The 22,146-nt window shown below is 38.0% G+C and overlaps 1 protein-coding gene across 1 annotated transcript in view; it reads right to left on the bottom strand.

The window, feature by feature from the left end:
• CNTN6 (contactin 6) overlaps positions 1–22,146 on the bottom strand; it is a 90,704-nt gene that overhangs the window by 44,622 nt on the left and 23,936 nt on the right. The window contains exons 4-7 of the mRNA XM_074835664.1: positions 12,838–13,041; positions 11,218–11,320; positions 2,986–3,170; positions 348–484 (exon numbers count right to left, since the gene is read on the bottom strand). Coding sequence (XP_074691765.1) covers positions 348–484; positions 2,986–3,170; positions 11,218–11,320; positions 12,838–13,041 — 629 coding nt within the window. The remainder of the gene's footprint in view (positions 1–347; positions 485–2,985; positions 3,171–11,217; positions 11,321–12,837; positions 13,042–22,146) is intronic.

The following is a 22,146-nucleotide window of genomic DNA, read 5'->3' as shown; positions in this document are numbered from 1 at the left end:
TAGTGTTTCTGGATAAACCCTTTCATTAACTATAATTGATATTTTTAAACCTATCCATACCTATTGCCATATCTTGTAGCAATTAGATGCTCTGTAAGATAAATCATATGAAGAAATGGGTGTATCTCTATATATAAACTGGCAATACCATACATTTTCAATTAAGATGAACTCCCAGAACTGAGGCTTTGTGTTACAAAGAGTTTGTATCACTATATTTATTTTTATATGCTAACCTTTAATTAAGTTTCTGAAAAAAGATAATGCACTGTAAAATGAATGTCATGATTTACATGAAAGAACCAAAAAGATGAGCAAGAAGGCAAACAAGGTGACAGTAACCTTACCTCTGATGTGAGCGGCTGGCCATTTTTTAACCAACTGTAGGAAGGGCTTGGTTTTCCTTTTGCCTTACATTCCCAAAATAAACTGTCATAGAGAGACAGAAAGGCATTTTGGATTTTTTTATCCCATTCAGGGAGTGCTGAAAAGAATATGCAAACCATTTTAAGCAGGGGAAAGGTGATTTCGCTGGAGGTATGTTGCCATTAATTAATGAACTGAGCAAGGCTAATTTGTATTTGTCCAACACATTCTTATTATATTGCAAGTGAATTCTGCACAATTCCCTGGCATTAAACTTCAGGACTAACTGGGAAAATGTTAGAAATCAAGTGGCCAGTGGGCAGGAAGTTCAGTTTAGATATTGTTCATTTTTACAGCCAAAATTTTCAGAAACAGTGATTTTAGATGCCTGAAATTCTGGACATGCTCTCTGAAAGCAGAGATCCCTACTTTCTGGAAAACAGTCCTCCTCTCAAAGTACTTGGATCTTTGTACCAAAAATAGAAATATCAAAATCATTAGTCAATAGCTAATAAAAATCATGGGTTGTAAATATTACCTCTCTGTTTTACTCAAACACCTGAGAGCATGGGTTCTTTATAATTCACAACACAAATACTACACAAAGGAATTAGGGCTACTCAGATCAGAATAACACCTCTAAATACTTGTGGCACACTGACATAAACTCATTGCTGTGCAAAAGCTGAATTTTCAGGAATCTCCTACAAGCTCTGTAAACATCCAACTAAACACTCGAGGACTAAGCTGAGCAGGAATTAGCTTGAAGCAGGCTGACATTTAGAATAGTTGTGAAGTTACAGGTGAAAGTGAGACCTAGGGAGAACAACTAACACCCACCTAACTCTGGGATAGGCCAAAGCCACAGGCAAGTGAGACATGAGGTTCCATCCCTCTGCCTCTAGCATAAGTGGCTGGTGTATTAACATCCTGTGAAAAATTTCTGGCTGGGTTATTAAATCATAATGCTGTAGTCTCCATATGTATATAAATATGCATATGTACACATATATGTAGTTCTTACATAGAGCGATTTTAGGAAAAGAATCATTATCCTTTGAGATTATAACAGGCCTCCCTCTACAGCATGACCCTGCTAATAGCTCATGACTCTGCCCCAGCAAAGTACCTTGAGTTTGTCCCACACTAGATTAATATAATACCAATGAGTCGCTTCCCAGAATGGGAAAGTATCTGGGATACAGCTCACTACACATAAAAATGTTTAATTTCATGTCATTTTTATTGCTCTCAGAGCCTAAGGCATGGGATCTAGGTATTACACAAAGCAGCAGATAGTGTCCAGGAAATAAACCCTATTTCCTAGAGGCAAGCTGCCTACAGAGTACAAAACACCACAGCACAGAAATTAAGCAGGAGGAAGTCAATTACGTAGATAATATACCAGCCCACTCCTAATAAGATAAAAAAATCTTGTGCAAAAGCTTCATGAGTGCTGTTTATATATTTCACTATAAATAGCTATTAATTAATTTACAAAGAACATTTAATAAGCACATTGTTTTAGATTGTATTAACTGATTGTAATTTTGTAATTGCCTATGCTGTTATCAATCATGTCCAGGTAATCTACTGAACTTAATTTTAATGGAACTACTTGACTGATGTTCTGTAAGAATTAGTGAGCAATGAGAACAAAAATAACTCCCTAAAAGCAAAAAAATAAATATTCAAAACAGCAGCAAACTGCTCTATTCCTGGCATATATCTTCATATTGGCCATGGTTGCAGGAGACTGGTAGCTTATCAGCAAAGCCTGTGTCTCTTCATTAGATGAGATTTACTTAAAAAAAATATTTGCCAAGGTCTTCTCAACAGATGTTAATTGTAGGCTCAGTCTAACTTTCTGTAATTTTTTTCCTGTTACTTTTTTCCCCTTCTCTTTTGAAAGAGTTATGAGGTAAAGAACAGGTCTCCCTTCTTATTCATGTCAAAATATGTTGCTTTCCCTGGATATTAACAATGGGACTATAATTCACCTTGGCTATGAGGGACCATCACTTGTCACTTGGATCACAGGAAATAAATGCATGCAGGAAGGGAAAAGGAAAGGGAGAACAGTTTCACAGAAATATTATTCTCCACTTTTAGACAAGGAAGAAGGAGAGGGAGGCAGTGGAATGAGTTTACCCTGCTTTGCCCTCATCTGTTTATGGGGCAATACAGTTCAGCTAGAATAAGATGTGAAATAATTTTACATTCACATGAACCAAAACCTGATGAATCCTTCCCTGATCTGCATCTGGGGCAGCACAGCTTTATGTTGCTGTGAGCTATTGAGAGTAAATCTTCTGACTGCCCTTAATGTTTCATGTAAGTGTACCAGGGATTTCTTCCTGCCTCATATTAACCTTTACAACTTTATCATGGCACAGCCCACACTTTCAATCTGAGTTTTAATGCAAAATACCTTTATTTGCTGAGGATGTAATTCATTGAAGGTCACTGCAGACCTCCAATCATTTTTTAATCAGCTTAACCTAAACTACATTCTGTGTGTCCAGTAAGGGGCTAATAGACTTCATCTGCAAAATCCATCTGAACATCATCCTGCTCTGCAAAAAAAAAAAAAAAAAATGAAGACATTAATCTGCTTACCATAGACAAATAATTGACCTCTTGCAATGTTTCTTCCTCGAATGTTTCCTGCAATGCACTCATAAGAGCCTTCATCTTCTTGCTGAACGTCTGGAATTTCAAGAATTCCTTTGGTGGTGTTGTGTTTGATTTTCTTTGTCCATGAATTCCCATCAGACCTCTTCCAGCTAATACTAGGGACAGGACTAAATTATATTTCATTAGAGAAAAAGAGAGAGCATTTGTTATAGCAGAGAAAAGAATGAAATCCTTTCATAAGAGTAGTAATCTTTTAAAAAAGGAAATTTCTGTTTCTAAGCGTGACATACAGAGATTCGTAAGACTGAGATTTTATAACCTGCCCAATTTATTTGGGGGAGCAAGTCCAACAGTGCCATGAAGTCCTCAGTCAATTCTGATTGTCCTAAGCAGCAATCTGGATTTTCTCTGCAGTAACTCTTACTTAGGGCTCAAACCTGCTTTTAAACACCATGACACTGAAGGACTGACTTTGGAAGTGCACATAAACACTATAGAAACACTGAATTATTGACTGGTTTTCAGAGCAAACAAATTCCCTGTAGCATTAGAGGTATTTTCACACCTCAAAACAGGAAATATTGGACAAGAATTCAAAGGACCTAAAAATACCAATAAATCTAGGTATAAGAAATGGGAACCAGGGTAGAGAAGGGCAGAGAGACAGTAAAGTGAGGAAGTGGAAAGCACAAGACATTGAGGCTGAAAGGAGATAGAGACAAAAGAGTATATTTCTTGTTTTAATGTTTTCATAGCTTTCTATCATTTTCATTTATATTTGGATCAATGTATTCTATACAATAGAAAAATAGTCAAGTGTGAAGGCAGCTATAAATTCTTCTTGGATTTCTGGTAATATCACAAACCATACAAGCCTCACTTTCATGATCTATTATGTCACCAAAACACTTTGAAATATTAATAGTCTTGGATTTCACAGTTGCTTTCTGTTTCTGCAAAGTAAAGTAAGCTGCTTTTTCTAAGCAGATGAGCAGTTACATTTTGAACACCTTTTTACAGAGGCTTTGGCTAAATGGTGACTTCTTTGCCATTGAAAGTAACATCAACAGCAAACACTCGGCACTAAACTTGGAAACATAACTTTCATGGAAATCAGAAGTGCACATTGACCTTGTCTGCCAGTCCCCAAGGTCTCTGGCCTGCAGTGTTGACTTACAAAGTATTTATTCCTTTTTAGCAGAGGCTGTAACTGCTCACTCCTTAAATTATTTAGGTCTCTGGTTCAAATCCTTGTTTATTGACTGAAAAAATCAAGTCACAGATACAGAATGGATGAATTACTTAACACAGGTAACTTTAGGCCTAATTTCTGCATTTTGAGTCTGTACAGCTGTGATACTCGCAAGTTCACCCAGAGCCAGAAGAACCAGGATCCAGGATAAGTGTGAGTGCTCAGCAAATTACAGATTGAACAGCTTGGCAGGTGTTAACAGGGTAGCTACAAACATAAAATCAACAGAAGTAGGACAATTTACAGCTAGACCACTCTAACATACAATGAATAACAATCCCATAAATTTGCTTAGTTATGCATTTAAGCTTGAAAGATAGGATGGGTGCACTGGAAGTCTGTAAATATTTTCCTTGTGTAGGTAGGACTTCAGCTGGGCAAGACAGCCTCCAAGCTGCCCTTTCCCCTGCTCTGTAAAACAGAAAATCATAGTCCTGAGACCACAAATTTAACTGAGGGATCTCCAAGAGCTATTTAAGCAGTGCAATAATTTCTCTAGCTACCTTATATTTTCCACCATAACTGAACTGCCTGTGAAAATGGTTTGGAACTATAACCAATTTTCTCCACGTTTTAGTGTTAGGTCTGCACTGGTATGTATACGTATGTGGATAACTCATATATACATACACATGCAAGTTCTGACTCTTGCACGACCCCTCCAATACAGCTGAACAACTTTCTACGAGTGAGGGAGACTGAGACATGCTAGGCATCATTAACCAGTGAAAAAGCTGGAAGGAAAGAAACACTGAGATTTTATTCTTCTGTTTCCCCTTTGGGTTCAAGGCCTGTATAGTTGTTTAAACTCCAAATCTTTTTGGACAACAGTAGTTGTCATCACCACCTTTATTAACTGCCCTTCATTATGAGACCAAAACCTATTTCAGATGCAAACTTGTTTAATATTATTCCTTACTAGGAAGTTTAAAGCACTTGACTGTTTTTCTCTGTTAAAAGGTGCTGTCTCCTCCACAAATCTTGCATGACATTATTCAAGCAGAATTTCTGTAAGCCAAGTTACTTTTAGTTATTCTTAAAAAAACCACAACTCTAGTGCAGAATAGGTCTGTCCCACAATGGCCCTGCTCTAGTCAGGAAAACAGCCAGAGGTATTTTGCAGTCTTGCAGTAGATTGATACAGACTGTTGACGACACGAAGGAAAGCATGGCTGGCTTTTAAAATGCTATTGCATATTAAAAAGTGGGTGAATAGCTACTGTATAACAGAAGCATGCAGTGCATTGAATGCCAGAAGCATTTAAGTACTTACTTCAAAGGCATCTCTTCTGGATTTTTTTTTTGTAACAAAGAGATTAAAGGAAACTAACAGGCATATGGGAGAAGAAAAACAACAATTAGATGCATTCATTCATGCTCTGCTACCTATTTTCTCTTAGCACTGATTATTCATAAGTAAGGAAAGCCTGCGCTGACACCAAGGGCAGAGTCAGTACTCTGTGGAAAAAGGCCCCTTCTGTCAACTTGTCAAGTCAAGTTTACCAAGGTTTGAGCTGAAGACGCTGTCCTGTTTTCCTTACCCACACCACATACTTATAATGACATCCTTGGGGATGTTTCAAGGCAAACTCACCTAATTTTTGGTCAACACAAGGGCATTTGAAATGCACTCCCTCTGATGTTAACTGTAGCAGGATGACATAAAACCTGCAGTTTGGTTCATCAACTTTGCTGTATTTAAATGCAAAATTGCAATAAATAGTTAACAGCACTTTGTTCTCCTGCCAGGGAATCTTGCACCAAGTGGCCTAGTTTTATCAGCAGAGGGGATTCATCTGTCAGGACAGCAGCTCATCAGCCCAAGCTATAGGTTAAATGAGCAGACTGCAGGAGGATCCGTAGCTCAGCCATGGGCCATCATCCATAGGAAGGACCTTCGTTATCACAGCAGCTTGAGAAGATCTGCATTTCTTCCTTAACTTTGTTGACACTTATCATAGGCTTTCCAGCATCTTCAGTCACTCCATTTGCAGAAGGCAGGTTTTTTGGCTGTTTTCACCTTCTGATGTTAGTTTACATTTTTATAACCAAGTTTCTTAACAGCAACCATTACTACAGGCCATATGAAACATTTCAAGGTTGAAAACCCATCTGAATTTAAATTTAAAATTGACTTTAATGAAATGGTTTTTTGTAACAAATTATCTATTTTACAAGTTGATGCTTTAAGTAGTGAAATTGTCCTACAGATAAATGTATACGAAACTTAGTTTAATAAACAGACTTCTGAATTTTTGTAGGGTTATGTTGCATGATTATATTTTACTGAAGGCCAGTATCTAACATTGTTCCACAGACTAGTACCTTCCCATGCAGATTTGAGGTGGTCCTGCAACCAGTGGGTCATCTTTTTCATTTAGTCACTACCAATAACCAGATTAAAATAGGTAACTGCTTGGGGCTAAAAAGTTTTGGAATCTATAAAGAAACAATGAGTACGCTTTTCAGATTTATTACACTTCATAGACAAAGTCTTGCTTTCACCTGAGTAAATAAGAAGACAGTGTATAAATATGAGAGTGTCTTTGTACATAAATCTGCAGCTTATTTGAAACCTTCAGAGCATCTAGGAGTACTAATTTAATTTATATTCTACCATGCAGGCAGCAGAATCACAAAACCATAAGTTACTAACTGAGAAAGAAAAGGCAATGGAAAATATTTTTTGGTTGGTGACAAGTCTTGTCACACTGAACATGAAATTAATTTGTCTGCAGCATTACAGCCCACACCAAGATGAAGGTTCCACCTTTTTGCAGCAAAGTCTCAGATGATGCATTGCAACTGTGCCTCATCTTCTGTCCTGTGCATCTGAGGGACTTCACAATAAAATTAAATCTACAGCTTTGGTAATGAAGACCATGCCTAGTTAAACAAATGAGACAAAGCTGAGGTTTGAAAGCTGCTATCACATCTGCATCAACTGCTGACACACAGAAGAATTAGAATCCAAGGGACATCATAATTAAAGCGTTCAGGCTTCTAATCATCCTGATGTATTACCTGGGAAACAGCAAAGCAGCAAAGTTTTCTGACACCTGGTATTGTGGCTCATTCTCCTGGGGTCACAGTCCACTCACCTTACCTAATGTAAGGGAGGGTCTTCCAGAGCTGCTTGCTCATTAAGTACAAATCTTAAGGTATTCACTCTATTAGGAATGTGAGTTGAAAATAGCAAACTTCACTTGTGGTGGCAGAAGTCATTCATGTATATATGACTTTAGAATCCCATAATTGATCCTTTTATAGCCACCTACATAAACTCCTTGAGACTATACTAGAATAGCCATCTAACAAAGCAGTGAAGCCTGGTATTTTTACGCAAGTTTAGTAAAGATGGTTATTTGGAACCCACTTGTATCTGTGTGCTTATCTACTTAAACAGACTCTAGAAAAACCCTTCCCTGAAGGAATACATGGAGTCTTCCCATAAAAAAATGAATATTCTAGGTTGAAAGAAATACTGTCTTATATTATTCACATATGCTCTTTACAACCTCAGTGGGCAATGGCCCATCTGCAGGCATTCTGAACAGATTATTTCCCAATCTTCAAGAAAAGAATGAAGAAAAATGTAACACACAGTTTAATAAATGTGCACACTAGACATGGAAACTACTTTGCTTATTTTCATTCCAGAAACTATTCTTATTTGTGCAACAGAAAAAAGTTATTTTGGAGGAAATCTAGAGAAAGAAGCACAGTGACTCAGTTGAACATAACTCTTTCCATGGTACGCAATCCGCTCAAATACATAGTGAACAATAATTTAGATGTATGGCATGATTAATATAGCTTGATCTAAAACATGACTTTTAATACTGGCATAGTATTAAACACTGTCAACATAATGAATATTAGTGCAGAACACAAAGCCTCATCTCTTATTTTAAATTGCCACAGGCTGCAGCATTTGAAATAGTCAAGCTACTATTTCATATTTCAGTTTTCCCTCTTTAAAAGAAGTATAAGGTGCATTTTTTTGCCTGTTTAGATTCCCCATGCCAGTCATCAGATAGTTGCACACTACTTACATTCCTCTTTGCCCAACTGTATTTCCATCACAATGAGGACTAATTTACTTTTCAAAATCTTCTCTACTATTCAGGCTCTCTGCTCTACAAAATGGGATTCAGGGACAAGAGCTGGCCCAAGCGCTTTTGTCCATTCGGGATCCATCCCTCCAAACCATCTTCCCAGAAATAAACACTGACTCTTTGGTCCCCTTGTATTTTTTCTTCCTCAAAACAAGTAAGAGTTTATGACTGGGCTAGAAGATAATTTTTGAGAGTCAGTCATGATATTTTCATGTAAAATGCAAAAAAAGAACTTTGCAACAGAGCGACATGGAATATACCTACCTCTGTGTGTCCCACAGCCTGGCTGACGTAGTGTTTCTTAGGTGGCTTTGAGTTCCCCCAGGTAAAAAGGCATCTTAAAACTCAGCTATAAATCTGGCCTCTTGTACTTGCTCAAAAAGCACTTCCACATTTAAAACGCAAGGTCCAATAGGTATGATTTGCTGTTCCATATAGAAAAGAGATGCTATTTCTCTAAATACCATGAAAGTACTTTCATTTAAGACTTTTGGAGACCAAAACCACAGCAGGTTGCCTATAATCTGCCTTAGATTTGAAAGATTTCTGTTATTCATAGCGCAGAGGTAGTAGCAGCTGACAGCATTGTCTGAACCAGTGGACTAACAGTATGAATATAGAAAATTATGGATAATGGGAAAGCAGTTCTGAAATCCAAGAGAGATAATAACCGTTAGTGCTTGTGGCAGATCAGAGGTATAGCTCAACAAATGCTGAGCTGAATTGATTTTAACATAAACAGACAATAGTAGGGGCTAGAGTTTTAGTGGAATTTAGGCATCTAAAGGTGCAGATGGCCACACTGCTGCATTTATATGTGCCTAACTACAATTGTAAACAGCTGGAGGTAGGAAACTTCAAGCTTTTAACAATACCACTAATCACCTACATACCTTTAGAAATCTGCCCTTATCTATAAGTTAAGAGTATTTCACCTGCAATCTGTTTCTCTTGCTTTATTCACATACAAATGCCAGGTCTGAAATAAAGCTTTTTTCACTGACACGTTAGTGAAAATGTGGTTCAAGGCTCTGTTCAGAGAGAAAGAAAGCAGACTGAAAACAGTACAGTTCTGTACAAAAGAAAGCAGACTGAAAACAGTACAGTTCTGTATGAGACATCTAATCTATAAAAAAATCTAGAGAGGAGAAATTCTCCAGCAATGCCACTAAAGAACCTTTACTCACAGAGACCACCTCTCAAACACACACTGGACAAGATGCACATTAGCTGTATGATATAAAAAAATTTTTGAAGAACAGATGGATCACTGGTATTTACGTAGTATGACTCCAGGGAAGTATGGCAGCACTGGTTGCAGCTGCAGTCCTATATATGAAGAAAATGTATATTAAAGCTGCATTAACCCTCTCAGCCATTCCATTTCCTAAGCACAGCATAGAAGGTACTGTGCTCTCTGAGGGATTTCATTATCTGTATGTCCTTTCAGTCCACCTTCTTGTTTCTCTCCTCAAGATGTTCTTAAAATGGCAAAACCTGTGTGCCACATTAACATGACCTGTCTTTGCCCCTTCAGTAAGAAAGCAGCTTTGTACATATTATTTACTCTGTTTTTGAAATGTTTTTCTGCAGTCAATGTATCATTGTTAAATGCTTTCCATGCAACAGATGGAAATATGAAATGACAATTTGAAATGTAAAGCCTGCACTGACTCACACACAATTAAGGAGGTATTTAAAGAGAAGTAGCTTGACAGTATTTGGAAAGGAAAATCAGCTTTAGCAGGAGTGTTCCAGTCTGGTACTTGTTTTTGGCCAAAAAAAAATGCATATGCCTTTGAATATGGCTCTGTAGAAATATTCTTCAGCCTTAAATAAAAATTAGCTCTAAGATTAGTTTATATAAAAATCTCATCTGAAAGGGAAGGCCATTTCCCATCTTATTAAGTTTTTATTTGCTTTATTTTTCTACTTCCCAGCATAGGTTCCAGAGGAACATTTGATTAATTTGTGCTGTCTGCAAGTCAGGTTTTTAACCTCTGGGAAAGCTCTAAACACTTTAAAAGCTTACAGCATTAAAACCGATTGTCAAAGTAAACTTAAACTAAATAGAGGTCAACAATCTAAGGTTATTTCAGCTTTTCCAGGGAAAACGGATGCTCATTGGAAAGACTAGTTTTCATAGGCTGGCTACACTTACTCAGTTAACTACCTGCTCTTTGAACACAGAGCACCCCTTGCTGTTTGAATGCACTACTACTTCTGCAAATGAATACAACAGTGTAAGCAACCTAGGAAAATATATAGGCTACCACAAGCCTAATAAATTTGTAGATTTTAACAGGAAGGGCTACTGCTAGGGCTTCCCAGGGCTCCTCAGCATCGCTTTGGAGAAGAGGGTACTAAGAGCTATGTGAATCTGCTAGACCCATTCTAGACTGCCTATGTGCTCTTAAAACACAACCTGTTTCCCCAAGTTTCATTCTTAACAATGATACCACACAGAAAAACATTCCTGTTTTGATGCAGATCAGATGTGAATGTGCAGTTACACTGAATGCTGTAACCTGAGGTCAGATCTCATCCCTGAGTTAAAACTACTCTCAAGGAATATAGTCTTTGTTTTGGTTTTCCCTCCCGTCTTCACCCTTCCTCCCCTGCTTCAGGCTACAACCAAGTGAGCTTTAGTTATGCTACAGTTTTCTCATTTCCTTGGGAACATATTACACAGAAACAATCAAAGAAAGATAAGGTTGAAAAAGTAAGTTCTATAAATTCACATTCTGACCAAAAAAATTGTACTGTGCAAATTAGAAAGACTAATTGTTTCTCACTGTTGAACAGTGTTAGAACCCACATTTTAATAAAAGATGAAAATCTTACTTTCCAAGGGCAAAGCATTCCAGTTTAACAGATGAGCTCTTCACTGCATATATTGTTTCTGGAAATCGTACTTCAATCTTTGGTTCGTACTCCCCCATCACACCTGTTGAACATCAAAACAGCTAGCACTCCAGTTGAGCCTCAGACCTGTCTAGTACAACAGAATTTCAGTGTGAAAGAAAGGATGACATTAATAATGTTAGAGCCTTATGTTCCACCCATGGCAATCAATACGTGATGTCGATGGAGCAGGCTTAGCCTGCTGGGTAAAATTCAACCCAATGCTGAAATCTTATGTGAAATCTGTAAATTCTATGCATTTGAGAACTGAAGAGCATGACTTGATACAAGTTCTACATGTATGTTACACTTGTGCATTAAGGTTTTAGAGATAGCGTAGTGTTTGCACCTCTTGTCAAGAGGTGTTAAGCAATGCCTTTAACATTGGTCACTTCACTTCTCAGGACACTGAATAGATTTGGGGTGCAAGAGAGAATTACAGAATTCTCTGTGTCCAAAGTACTTGTAAAACACTTAAGACTTTTTTAAAAGATCCAAATATGAGCTCCAGGCTTGAGAAACACTGACATAAATAGATGTAATGATCACATCTGATAAACTGGCTGAACATCTGATCAGCCACAGATAATGCACTATCAGTTTAAGGCAGATCCTACACTGAAAATGAACTGATGCTTATTTTACATTTAATAGGTATCTGGCTAACATGACACATACGATTTTCACTGTTGCCTTAGAGACTTCTTGTTTATGACCCAATCCAGAAGGCAAAGTGAATGGGAGAAGATAAAGAGACTGACAGAACAAGTCTGAGAAGAAAGTAGGGTGATGAAAAGGAAGAAAATAGCCAGAAAAGATCTTAAGCATTTGCACTCAGTTTGTACCAAATTATTAACTTTTGAACTGTGGAACTAAAGCTTTGTTTTGGGTGATCTGATTGAATATGTTATAAGGCAGCACAGTCTCATAGTGGAAGCATTATTCTATCATGCACAGTTGAGTTTTATTTATCCTAGAAACATAACTCAATACAGACTTTTGTTACTGATTGCCACCACCGCTTTGCAAACAGTACAAGTATATTGAAATTTAGGTAAGCAAACTTACAAAACAAACTTTGTGTAAAGATTTCCCATGTATATATATTTCTCACTTTTAATTAGAAGTGTTGCCAGAAAGGTATTTGTATACATGCAGGTGAGTTTCTCACCTCAATGACTCACTTTGAAACAGCTTTCTAGATTTGATATTTGAGCTATACCTAGATTATAAATCTAGACAGCTTTGCCAGATTTAAGCCTCAACACAGGCATCCATAAGATGAAAAATATTAACGTACCACTTGACATTCTCTTGCTATTTTTCAATGACATTGAACACTGCTTTCTTTGCATATGTTTATATTATTGTCCCTGTCCTGACAGTTCAAATCTCATTTCAATCCAGCAGAAACCGTGGGATCAGGTTCCACTGCACAACTTTTTACAGGGAGCCTTTTACCTCCATGGGGATGTATAGCGGTATCAATTTCCAATAGCTGGAGTGTACTGGTTATCCTTGTGCTGCACGTTTTCAACCAAGCATGCCCAGATAACTTACCATCACTGCGGAGGGTGAGAGGAGTGGGTGGCCCCTGCACGCTTTGCTCTGCTTTAGAGTTCGTTACAACACAGGTGTAATTGCCCACATCGGATGGCTCTACTTTGGCAATGTACAGATTTCCGGTTTCTTGTGAAACAAAGCGGCGACTATCTTCCTGAACATATAAGGTATTATTGTTGAAGATCCAGGTATAGGACAAGCCTAGAAAACACCAGATACATATGATGCACCCTTTCCAGTATAAACTGCTTCCCATTAGCGCTTAAGTGCAATATTGCCAGTTGAAAGAACGAGTCAGGTAAAGGGCAAACCTCTGGGGATGAACAAATTAGCAAAGGTAAGGTAAGCCTTGCTTTAGTTTTAAACTAATTTCAAGCCACTTCAGAAGGTCATGAAAGTTTTTGTCCCCTGCTACTTCTCATTTTCCTGCTTAGCCTGTTTTTAAGTAGGAATGGCAGCGCTGCAATGCCATGAGAAAGTTGTTTTAGTAAATAATTTCTATTTATAACACTTTCCCTCTGAATGTGCAGACAGTGAATTGCTGGTCAGTGTTACAGCTCCCTTCTTCACTTTGAATATGGAAAAATTAAACTGGTAACATAGCTTTACCATGAGATTCTCATCAAGGGGGGAGCTCAACTGCACGCAAATATTTTGGACATTATTTAATATCTGATCCTATGGAACATTTGACCCTTCTCCTTATTTCCATGCTCACATCTATTCCATGTTTCTTGACCTATTCTGACTTCCTAACCCCTTCCTGTCATCTTTTTTCATATGGTGTTTCATAGTGCGTACCTTAATAACGTATGTCTATAGTCTAGGCAACTTAAAACTAATTTGACTAGGCCATCCTGGAAGGGCAGGTCTTCCTGTGAGTTTACCATCCAAGGACCCTGCTTTTCGGAAGGGTTTTTTGGCTGAGCCCTGTTATGCTGCCATCAGCACCAGAGTGAGCAGGCTCAGGGTGTAGAACAGGGCACGCTGCAGCACGAGGACACCTGAGGTGTCCTACCAGCCCCAACTGCGGCTGCTCCATGTCACTACCGCTGCCCAACAGCAGGAGCAGGACTGGAATTCTTTCTTTAATGAGGCACAGTAAATCAGAAGTTTCAAAATCTACCAGTTTAGCTTTCCTTAATTAAATGTATAATTCATAAGCTAACAGTGTTCTGCCAACAGCTTCATTTTTACACATCTCCCGCATCAACATTCCCATTTGAGAAAGATTATTTACGTTTCTTCCCCCCCCCTCAGTTACAACATGGGTACAGTATGGTAATAAGTCTGCAAACTCCAGTAGTTTTGTGGAGTTTTATGTTATCATCTTCTAACGTTTTAGGACTCTCATTAGAAATTATGCATCTCCAGGGAGCAATCAATGACACTTTTTATACTTGGCTAAATCCTGCAATAGGTCTGTTTTACTACAGCTTAATGCTACATGTTTTTTCTGATGTACAGTAAACTTAGAAGATGCAACAATTTCTAAAATATTGTCATACAACATGTGTGTTTACATATACACATGCATACACACAAGATAAAAGCACCATGTTTTCACATTTGCATCCCTGTGTACTTTTAAGTACCTGGTTAAAGCATGTATTTACAGAAGAAAATTTGGAGATGGGTGGGTTTTCCCACAGGGAGGATCAGCCTATAGCTAGATGTAAGTGATGTAACCAAGACCTGATATGTTTTCCAGAGACATACTATATACAGGCTAGGTTCCTGTCTCAGGCACAATGTTTGATGACTAGTCTGGCTGGACAAACACACCAAAGTGACTGGTGTGGGCAAAACTCTGGTTTCAACTCTTTTTTAAAAAAAAAGTTCTCTAATCTGCAAGTTAGGGACTGGAGAGAAAATGCTGAAAATTTGCAGGGTAAATACTTAATCTGTGTTCAGTTAAACAGTATGTTGTAAACTTGGGATTTCTGTGGAAGAAATACCTTGGATCCGCAACTCCCTCAGATTTCACAAGAACACCTGAGAGCTGTTGCCCTGATGTCCCTTTCATGACAGCTGGAACTCTTGTTTTCCTCCTCACAGAGCTACACAAAGGCACATATGGGCTTATGTGCAACAAAACTACTCCAAGGGGTTGAAGCTGACAACTGGACACCCAGACTTCCATGACAGGATAGTGTATCTAATGAGAAACTGGTGGTAATTTAAAAAGTGAGATAATAGGAGAAAGGAGTTTGGAGATTCCCTTGCCAAAGTCCAGTTCTGGTGCTAGCAATTATAGGGCTCAAGAAAGCACCAACCCACTCTAACAGGGCACCACCGTACCCGCTAAGACACCAAATAGATGCCCATGAAGGATCTTTAAACTATTTTATGGCATGCAATCAAAAAACCAGATTCCTGCTGTAGGACCTGCTGATACAGCTAGCTTCTCTGTGTAGGACAGAGTATACAAATCCTAATAAAACTCTATTAAAATCAACTTTATCCTAACTGACATTCTTCATGAGGTCAATCTGTGAATTAATTAATCAGTAAAAGAGAGCCAGTCCTTGTCTGTCCTGCTTTCAGTTCTCAAGGGGTTCCAGTTGACTCGATCTTCCGAAGTTTCCAGTACTCTCTCCTTGTCTGTACTCCACCATTGCCTTAGGGCCTATTGATGAATTCTTCCATTAACTGGGAACAAGTGCAGTCCCCTCCTTTCCATATTTAAGTAATTTTCCCCCCCAGTATAAGGGATATAAACACTACCACTCTTCTACCTGCAGGTTCATCACCACCGATTTGCAGACCATACTTGCCTAGAGCCTAATTCAGCTCCACTAAACTCTGTGGAAACCCTAATTTTAATTGACTTCAATGGGAATTGGATGAAATCTCAAGAGAAAGGAACCAAACTTTGGAGGTCAAACTTTTTTTCTCTTCTAAGGCATAATATCAGCAGTCTACACTCTTATACAGTGTCTTTTCTAAGAAAAGTTAAGTGACAACACCAACATATGTAATAGGCTTGAAAAATCTAACATGTTATAAAAGAAGCTACTATTATTACTTAAACATTTCCATTTCAGATCACTTTGAATAAATCAGATGTGTAGCAGATCCACTGAACGGGCAAAAGGCCCATGTTACCACTTCTAGGTTACGTTTATTTGCATCAGTAAATCAGCAGCTGGGAAGAGTCTGGTGAAGGTAATGCTGAACAGAAGGTAGTAAGGGCATAGAAGGGAAATTATAAAGAGATAGTAACCTGCTAATGAAGCCTAGTTTAAATGGAGTTAAAAATTGCTGCTGCCAGATATTTTATGGAAGAACAAATAAAGTTACAATTATTTTTTAGTTTATTTTTGGTTTCCATTTAACCACAGGATTTCTGAAACAGATAGCAGATGGGATCACATTTCAACATGCCCTTGACAGTCTCAGAATTATTGAATTTCAGAGACCACTGTGAAAGGACTCCAGCATAAAAGGTCTTACACAAATCTTAGCCATTATCAGCACCAAAGATTTTTTGTGTGCTTTTTTTCTCTATTTCATTTTTTCCTTTGTGCATAGGCCTGTTTGGCTGTAACTTTCCCTCTGGAGTAACCACTTTACATATGATGTTGAAGATGAATCAGCATGCCTGAAGCAAGGGAATAGAGGTTTCTCTGTACCAGACAAATTAGTCCAATTTTCCTATTGCTCTTCTCACTATAGTTAATGTGTGATGTTTTAGAAAAATAAATCTGTGGGGTAAAACTACACAGTGGGGCATAACAGAGAGAAGAAGCTGGGGAAGGGAGCCCTTCCAGAGATGTTCACTGATCACAGGGTGCCATTGTGTGTGGTGAGAAGCAAGTTAAAAGAGTAATTTCAGGTGAGTCTTTACTCCATGGTGCTTTAGATATGGACCAAAGAAGCAGATTTTTGTCCCAAATTGGGTTTTTTTTCCCCCATAAACTTTTGAAGGAAATAGTTTACAGTAAAAGTTGAGCTTGTTCCAAAGACAAACTATGATGTATCCCTAGGTTAGAAAAAAATTCTCAGCTTTATACCCAGAGAGAATCCTTATGATATGTGAACCTACAAATAATAACAATATAAAATTCAGAGCACTATGAAAATTTCAGGATTTAGTCCACAAAAACTAGTAATATTATTCATATAATTTCTACCCTCAATTTTTTAATTTAACACCTATGTGTCAAGGTGTTTTCTAAGACAAGCTTTGAAAACATTAATCACCTTCAGGTAATTATTTTTTTTTAATTCTGTCTAGCTATGGCATACTAAATATCACAGTGCCTCTTCTTTTCACATGTACAGCTGATTAGTCTCAGCCCAAATGAACATATTCAAACACTGAACACTGGAAAATTATATTTGCTTTCAGAAGACAGTGATCCCAACACTGTTATTGACTCTGTGAGAAGATGCCTTTGGAGAGCACAGAACTGCCTTTACTTTAAAGAGGCTACAAATCAGTGGAGGGATAATTACAACAATGGAGATTTTATTATGCATATGTCAGAGCATGAGCTATTTTATTAATGCTGCAATCCTAGGGTGCTTTTGGGTTTGGTTTTTTTTTTAATCCAAGGCAGGTGAATGTGGTGTCAGTCTCCCTTGTCATCCCAGAGGCCCCCAAAGGTGGGTTAACCCCACCTCACCTTCCAGCCAAGCACTGCTTGGTGTGCACATCCTGTATTTGGCCAGGCAGGAGAGCATTGCCTACGCCTGTCAGCTGTAAACACTTTCTTGCAGAGCACAGCTGGGAAAGAAGAACAGCTGATAATCACTCCTGATATACTAGTCTAGGGAATATAACATTTCAGTGCTTTCCCCAGCTCAAGCAAATTCAAATCAATACTGCTTGTTCTGTAGGAGAACAGCTACAGGCTGGTCTCAAGGAAGAGACTCTCCCCCTCCTGCCAGAGCTGGCAGGAAAGGATTAAAGATTCATAGGAGCATTGAGAAAGGGACTCTAAACCCATGACTAAGGCACTCCACTTTAGAAAGGGATATACACTTCAAACCTTTATTTTAAAATTATGCATTTTCTCAAGTAGACTGCTTAATATAAAATGCAGAAACAACCAGAGGTAGAAATCAAAGACACTTTTACATTAGACAGCACTGCTCATCTCATCCCATCCTCTCCACACACCCAGTTTCCTACACCCTGCTTTCATGTGCACCTCCTTCCCCACCCTTCTGATGGCTGGGAATCTGGCATATTCCCTCACTAAGCAGGTCCACAGAGCTCCTACTTCCTTAAGACTGTTTTGGTTTTTTAATGTAGCCTTAGTGTAGTAATGTCTGCATAGAAAAAAGCCTACAGACTCAGCAACCCAGCTTCAAACCCTGGCAGCTCTTATGCACAAGTAAATGCAAATGCATGAGTGATCCTGCTGCTCCTAATGAGATTAGGAACTTCCTTAAAGCTCTGCAGGGAGCCAGCTTGAAGAAAACAGGTCTATATCAGACTTCACTTTTAAGAAAATAAATGAATAACAGTCTACCCCACAATCTTATGTCAAGCATTACCATTTAGGTAGTAGCTTCTTAATCACAGTCAGGTCAAGTTCATATATAACTACAGAAATGAAGATTTCTTCAAGCTTCCTCCTCCCTACATACTTTTCTCTACCCCTAGCTGTATATAAAGCACTATTTTTTGACAAAAAAATAACACTATATGTTGACTACAGAGAGAAAAAACAGCTGACCTAAAGAACTTAAGCTAGAGAAGAGACATGTCTAAGAAAAAGAAATACAGCTTACCTTCCCACCCCTGCACACCAGAGCCTTGCTAACAAGCAGAGGAAAATCACATGCTGAACTTTATAAGGTGTGTTAATGAGCCTCATAAATAACAACAGCTGAGGCTGGAGAGTGGCTGGTGTATAAATAGACAAGGAGGGCGTGGGTGAGGAAGTGGAGTGTTTAGGGTGGATTAGGTAGTATAGGGCAGTTTTGTGTGGTTGGTTTTTTTTTTTTTTTAGTCCAAAAGCTAATTACAGGCTTGTTTTTGTTTATTAGCTGTAGCAAGTTTTTAATGTCTTAGTCAAAGATATAAGCTCTGTGTTTAAAAGGTAGCTATTTTTTCTTTCATTGTTGCATTTGATCTTTGCTAAAAGTGCTAATATTTGTTCATGACAACATAGAGTAGGTTCTATTTTGGTGTTAAATTTATTAGTGTTACTTTAAAACAACTCTACAAAGTTCTTGTTTTCTGAGAGTTAGTTTAAGGTGTAAAGCTCATGTGAAAGTTGTTGGAGCAACTCTCCTGTACTTTGTTCTTGTTTTTATCATGTAGCTGTCTAATATATTTGCTATTCCCTATTAGAGGGAAATCACCTATATCTCTTTTGCAAAGCAAAAATAGGTTATCAGTGTTGTTATAGTTAAGCAGCTTGTGTACAAAAAGCTGTGTACAGCTGTTCTTGTCAATTACAGCAGAAAACTAAGACTACCTAAACTTAAGCTTTAAATGTGTTCAATATTTTCAAATGTGATAAAGTACTTGCAGCATATAATAAACAACTGAGTGGCCTAATGATGGAGAACTTGATTTCCTGTCAATTTAGCAAAAAGCTTAACTTCAGATTCTTGGTGGTATAGGGCTAGATGAACTTGGTAATATGTTGATTTCTGTAGAGAGAGGTAGAAATAGAAGTGAAACACTTTTATAAATTCCACAAATGATAGAAATATTTCTTCAGCTCTCATTCTATTTACCTATTCCTACTTCTTGGTGTTATATGGGAAGAAACTAATTAATAAATAATAATTTCTTAGGTTCTTGCCCTTCTGTCTCTTCTATTGCTGGAAGAAGCAGATACAGATTTTCTAAGTTAATGGGAAAGCAAGAGGCTAGGGCATCCTATTCCAAAATAACTATATTAACAATAGCTGCTTTGAACAACTGCTGTACAGAGGTTTTCTGTCTCTTGTTTGAAGTAAAACAAAGGCAGTAACCATCAGAACCATGTTCCTCTTCCCCCTATGTAATGTTTGGGTAGGGCCAGGTCTGATAAGTGACTCATTCTGGGGAAAGAAGTGGCTGGTCTGTAGGAAAGAGTGTCTAAAGGCCTGGATCCTTCTGCTCTGGCTCCCTTGGATGTCTTTTCAATGACATGGATAACTTCTTCCCTAGACTATAGTTGGTGTTTTCTACCCAGGCAGTTAACCTCATTTTCCCTGTAAATGCTCATACCAGCAAAAAAGTCTGTATTGGTTACAAATTGTTGGATAGGAAATTCTATGAGCAGTTTTGTTTCCTAGTCTACAGGACACACTATGCAGCTTGTATTGCCTTGATGTTATAGGACAGGCAACTCTTTTCCTGCTGGTATGGTATATCTTCTAAATTCCCTGATATCTAAATAATTTGTCACATTTAAATTGTTGTGCAGAACACTTGTAATGGAAGCTGTATGCAAGGCTAGTAATCCCTTCTCCTGTAAGTATTGAGTCAGAGGTAAGGGTTTCAATTAAAAAGAGAACTAACTGTACAATCCTTTTTATTAAAAACAACTTCCTAATCATGTTGTGATAGTATACAGCTTATCATAGTTCACACCATGTACTTCATCCCCATGGCATATAATTTTGGATCATAAATGCAGTGTTTATGGATTATAAGAGAACTCAGTTTCTATTCTCTAGAGACTGGTTGTTTCAGATAATGTATTTTTCAGGCGTATTGGTCAACAGCTCACATTTCTAGCTGAAGAAACACTGTGGCAAAGGCTTTGTTCATGGATACCATTTTGTCAGTTCAATTAATCTGGGGTGAATTCACTTGTTAACTATTTATTTGTTCTGAATGTTTTCTTCTACTCATTCCTATTTGTCAAATTGTAATTTTACCCTACAGCAAGAGGAAAATATATAGCTTACTGACTTAGGGATGGATGTGTTGTCTTTCTGTCTGTCCTATTGATACATTTCAGGAACTCTTTCAAGCCTTTTCTGCCCTTAAGGACCAGGTTTCACTTCATCTCCTTGATTATATACTTCTTTCATATGGCTGTAAACACTAAGTGAACTGACATTTCCTCTCTGTTCAAGACTTGCAGACTCTAAATTGATTGATGGGTTTCTCTACATCTCTGATATACTGCATCCTCTTTATAGATCACTATTTACCTTCTCATGGGAATTTGTCTTATAACTCTATTTCTTTAAGAACAATTGAAGAACCATTGCTGAGAACAGGACGTTGGTGCTAGCACACTGAAAACTGCAGCTCCTGTGGATGTGTGGTCACTCCTGCCAAAAACAGGACACGGGTCATCTAAGAACTGCTGATTCTTGCTGTCCAGTAGAAGACAATTTGGTAACTATGCTGTGGATTTTTCCTATTTATTAACATACATTTGCTTTTCCAGGGTAAAATTTCCAATTGTATTCAGCTAGTTATGTTAGGAAACCATAGTTCTTACTTCAGACTTCAAAAGAACTGAAGCAGTTTTGACCTGGGTTCTAACAGCCCTGGAGAAAACTTGTGAATGTGTGTGGTTCAAAACTTACAAGAGCCACTGTTGGGGGGGGGTGGGGTGTGTGTGGAAATGTCAGATCACTCAAGAGCTTCTCACTTCTGGTAGGTACAAAAAAGTTTTAAGAAAAAAAAATACAACAGCAGTGTATATGTATGTTCAAACCTTTGTAGTGCTCTGTAAATGCTGATGTTGGGGGTGGTAATACACCTATAAAAAGAGAGAAAAGGAAAAGCACCTCATGCTTAGGGATGTCTAGATGAAAAGTCTGAAACATTATGCTAAATGCATTACTGGTTCATTGAATGTCACTTGGAGTTTACCTTATCCAGAAAGGAAGATGTCAAAAACAGCCTCATGGTTGAGAAGCTGTAGTAGGCAATGGCCACTGCTGCAGGGGACCCTCAAGTCAATTCCTCAGACAACTCCTTTTCATTCTTTACCTGAAGCACTGAAAATTATCAAACAACCTGTTCTAATCAGACCTTTAATCAGGGAGTTTATATCTTCAGAAGACCCTTCCAATTTAAGTTGGTTTTATGACTTTTATAATTATCAGGAAGGAAAGAATCAGGTATTCAAGAGCAGAGACAAATCTAATGTGTAAAATGCAGGATTCGTATTATAACACTGAAGGAGTAAGCACTAGAAGGCAAAACAGTCATTCCATTCAGACCTGAAGTGATTTTGATGTAGAAAGAGTTGCTGATGGTTGCTTTTCTGCCATTCCATATGGGCAAAGGAGCTGAGATAATAAGTTGTGTCAGGAGACAGCATGAAGGTCTAAAAGATTTTTTTTTGCTTGTGTCACCCAAAGAGTGATGACATGTTCTAGTCCCTC

This window comes from Strix aluco, chromosome 11 (genome assembly GCF_031877795.1).
Source record: "Strix aluco isolate bStrAlu1 chromosome 11, bStrAlu1.hap1, whole genome shotgun sequence".
Lineage (NCBI taxonomy): Eukaryota > Metazoa > Chordata > Aves > Strigiformes > Strigidae > Strix > Strix aluco.
This window is presented reverse-complemented; position numbering and strand designations above follow the sequence as displayed.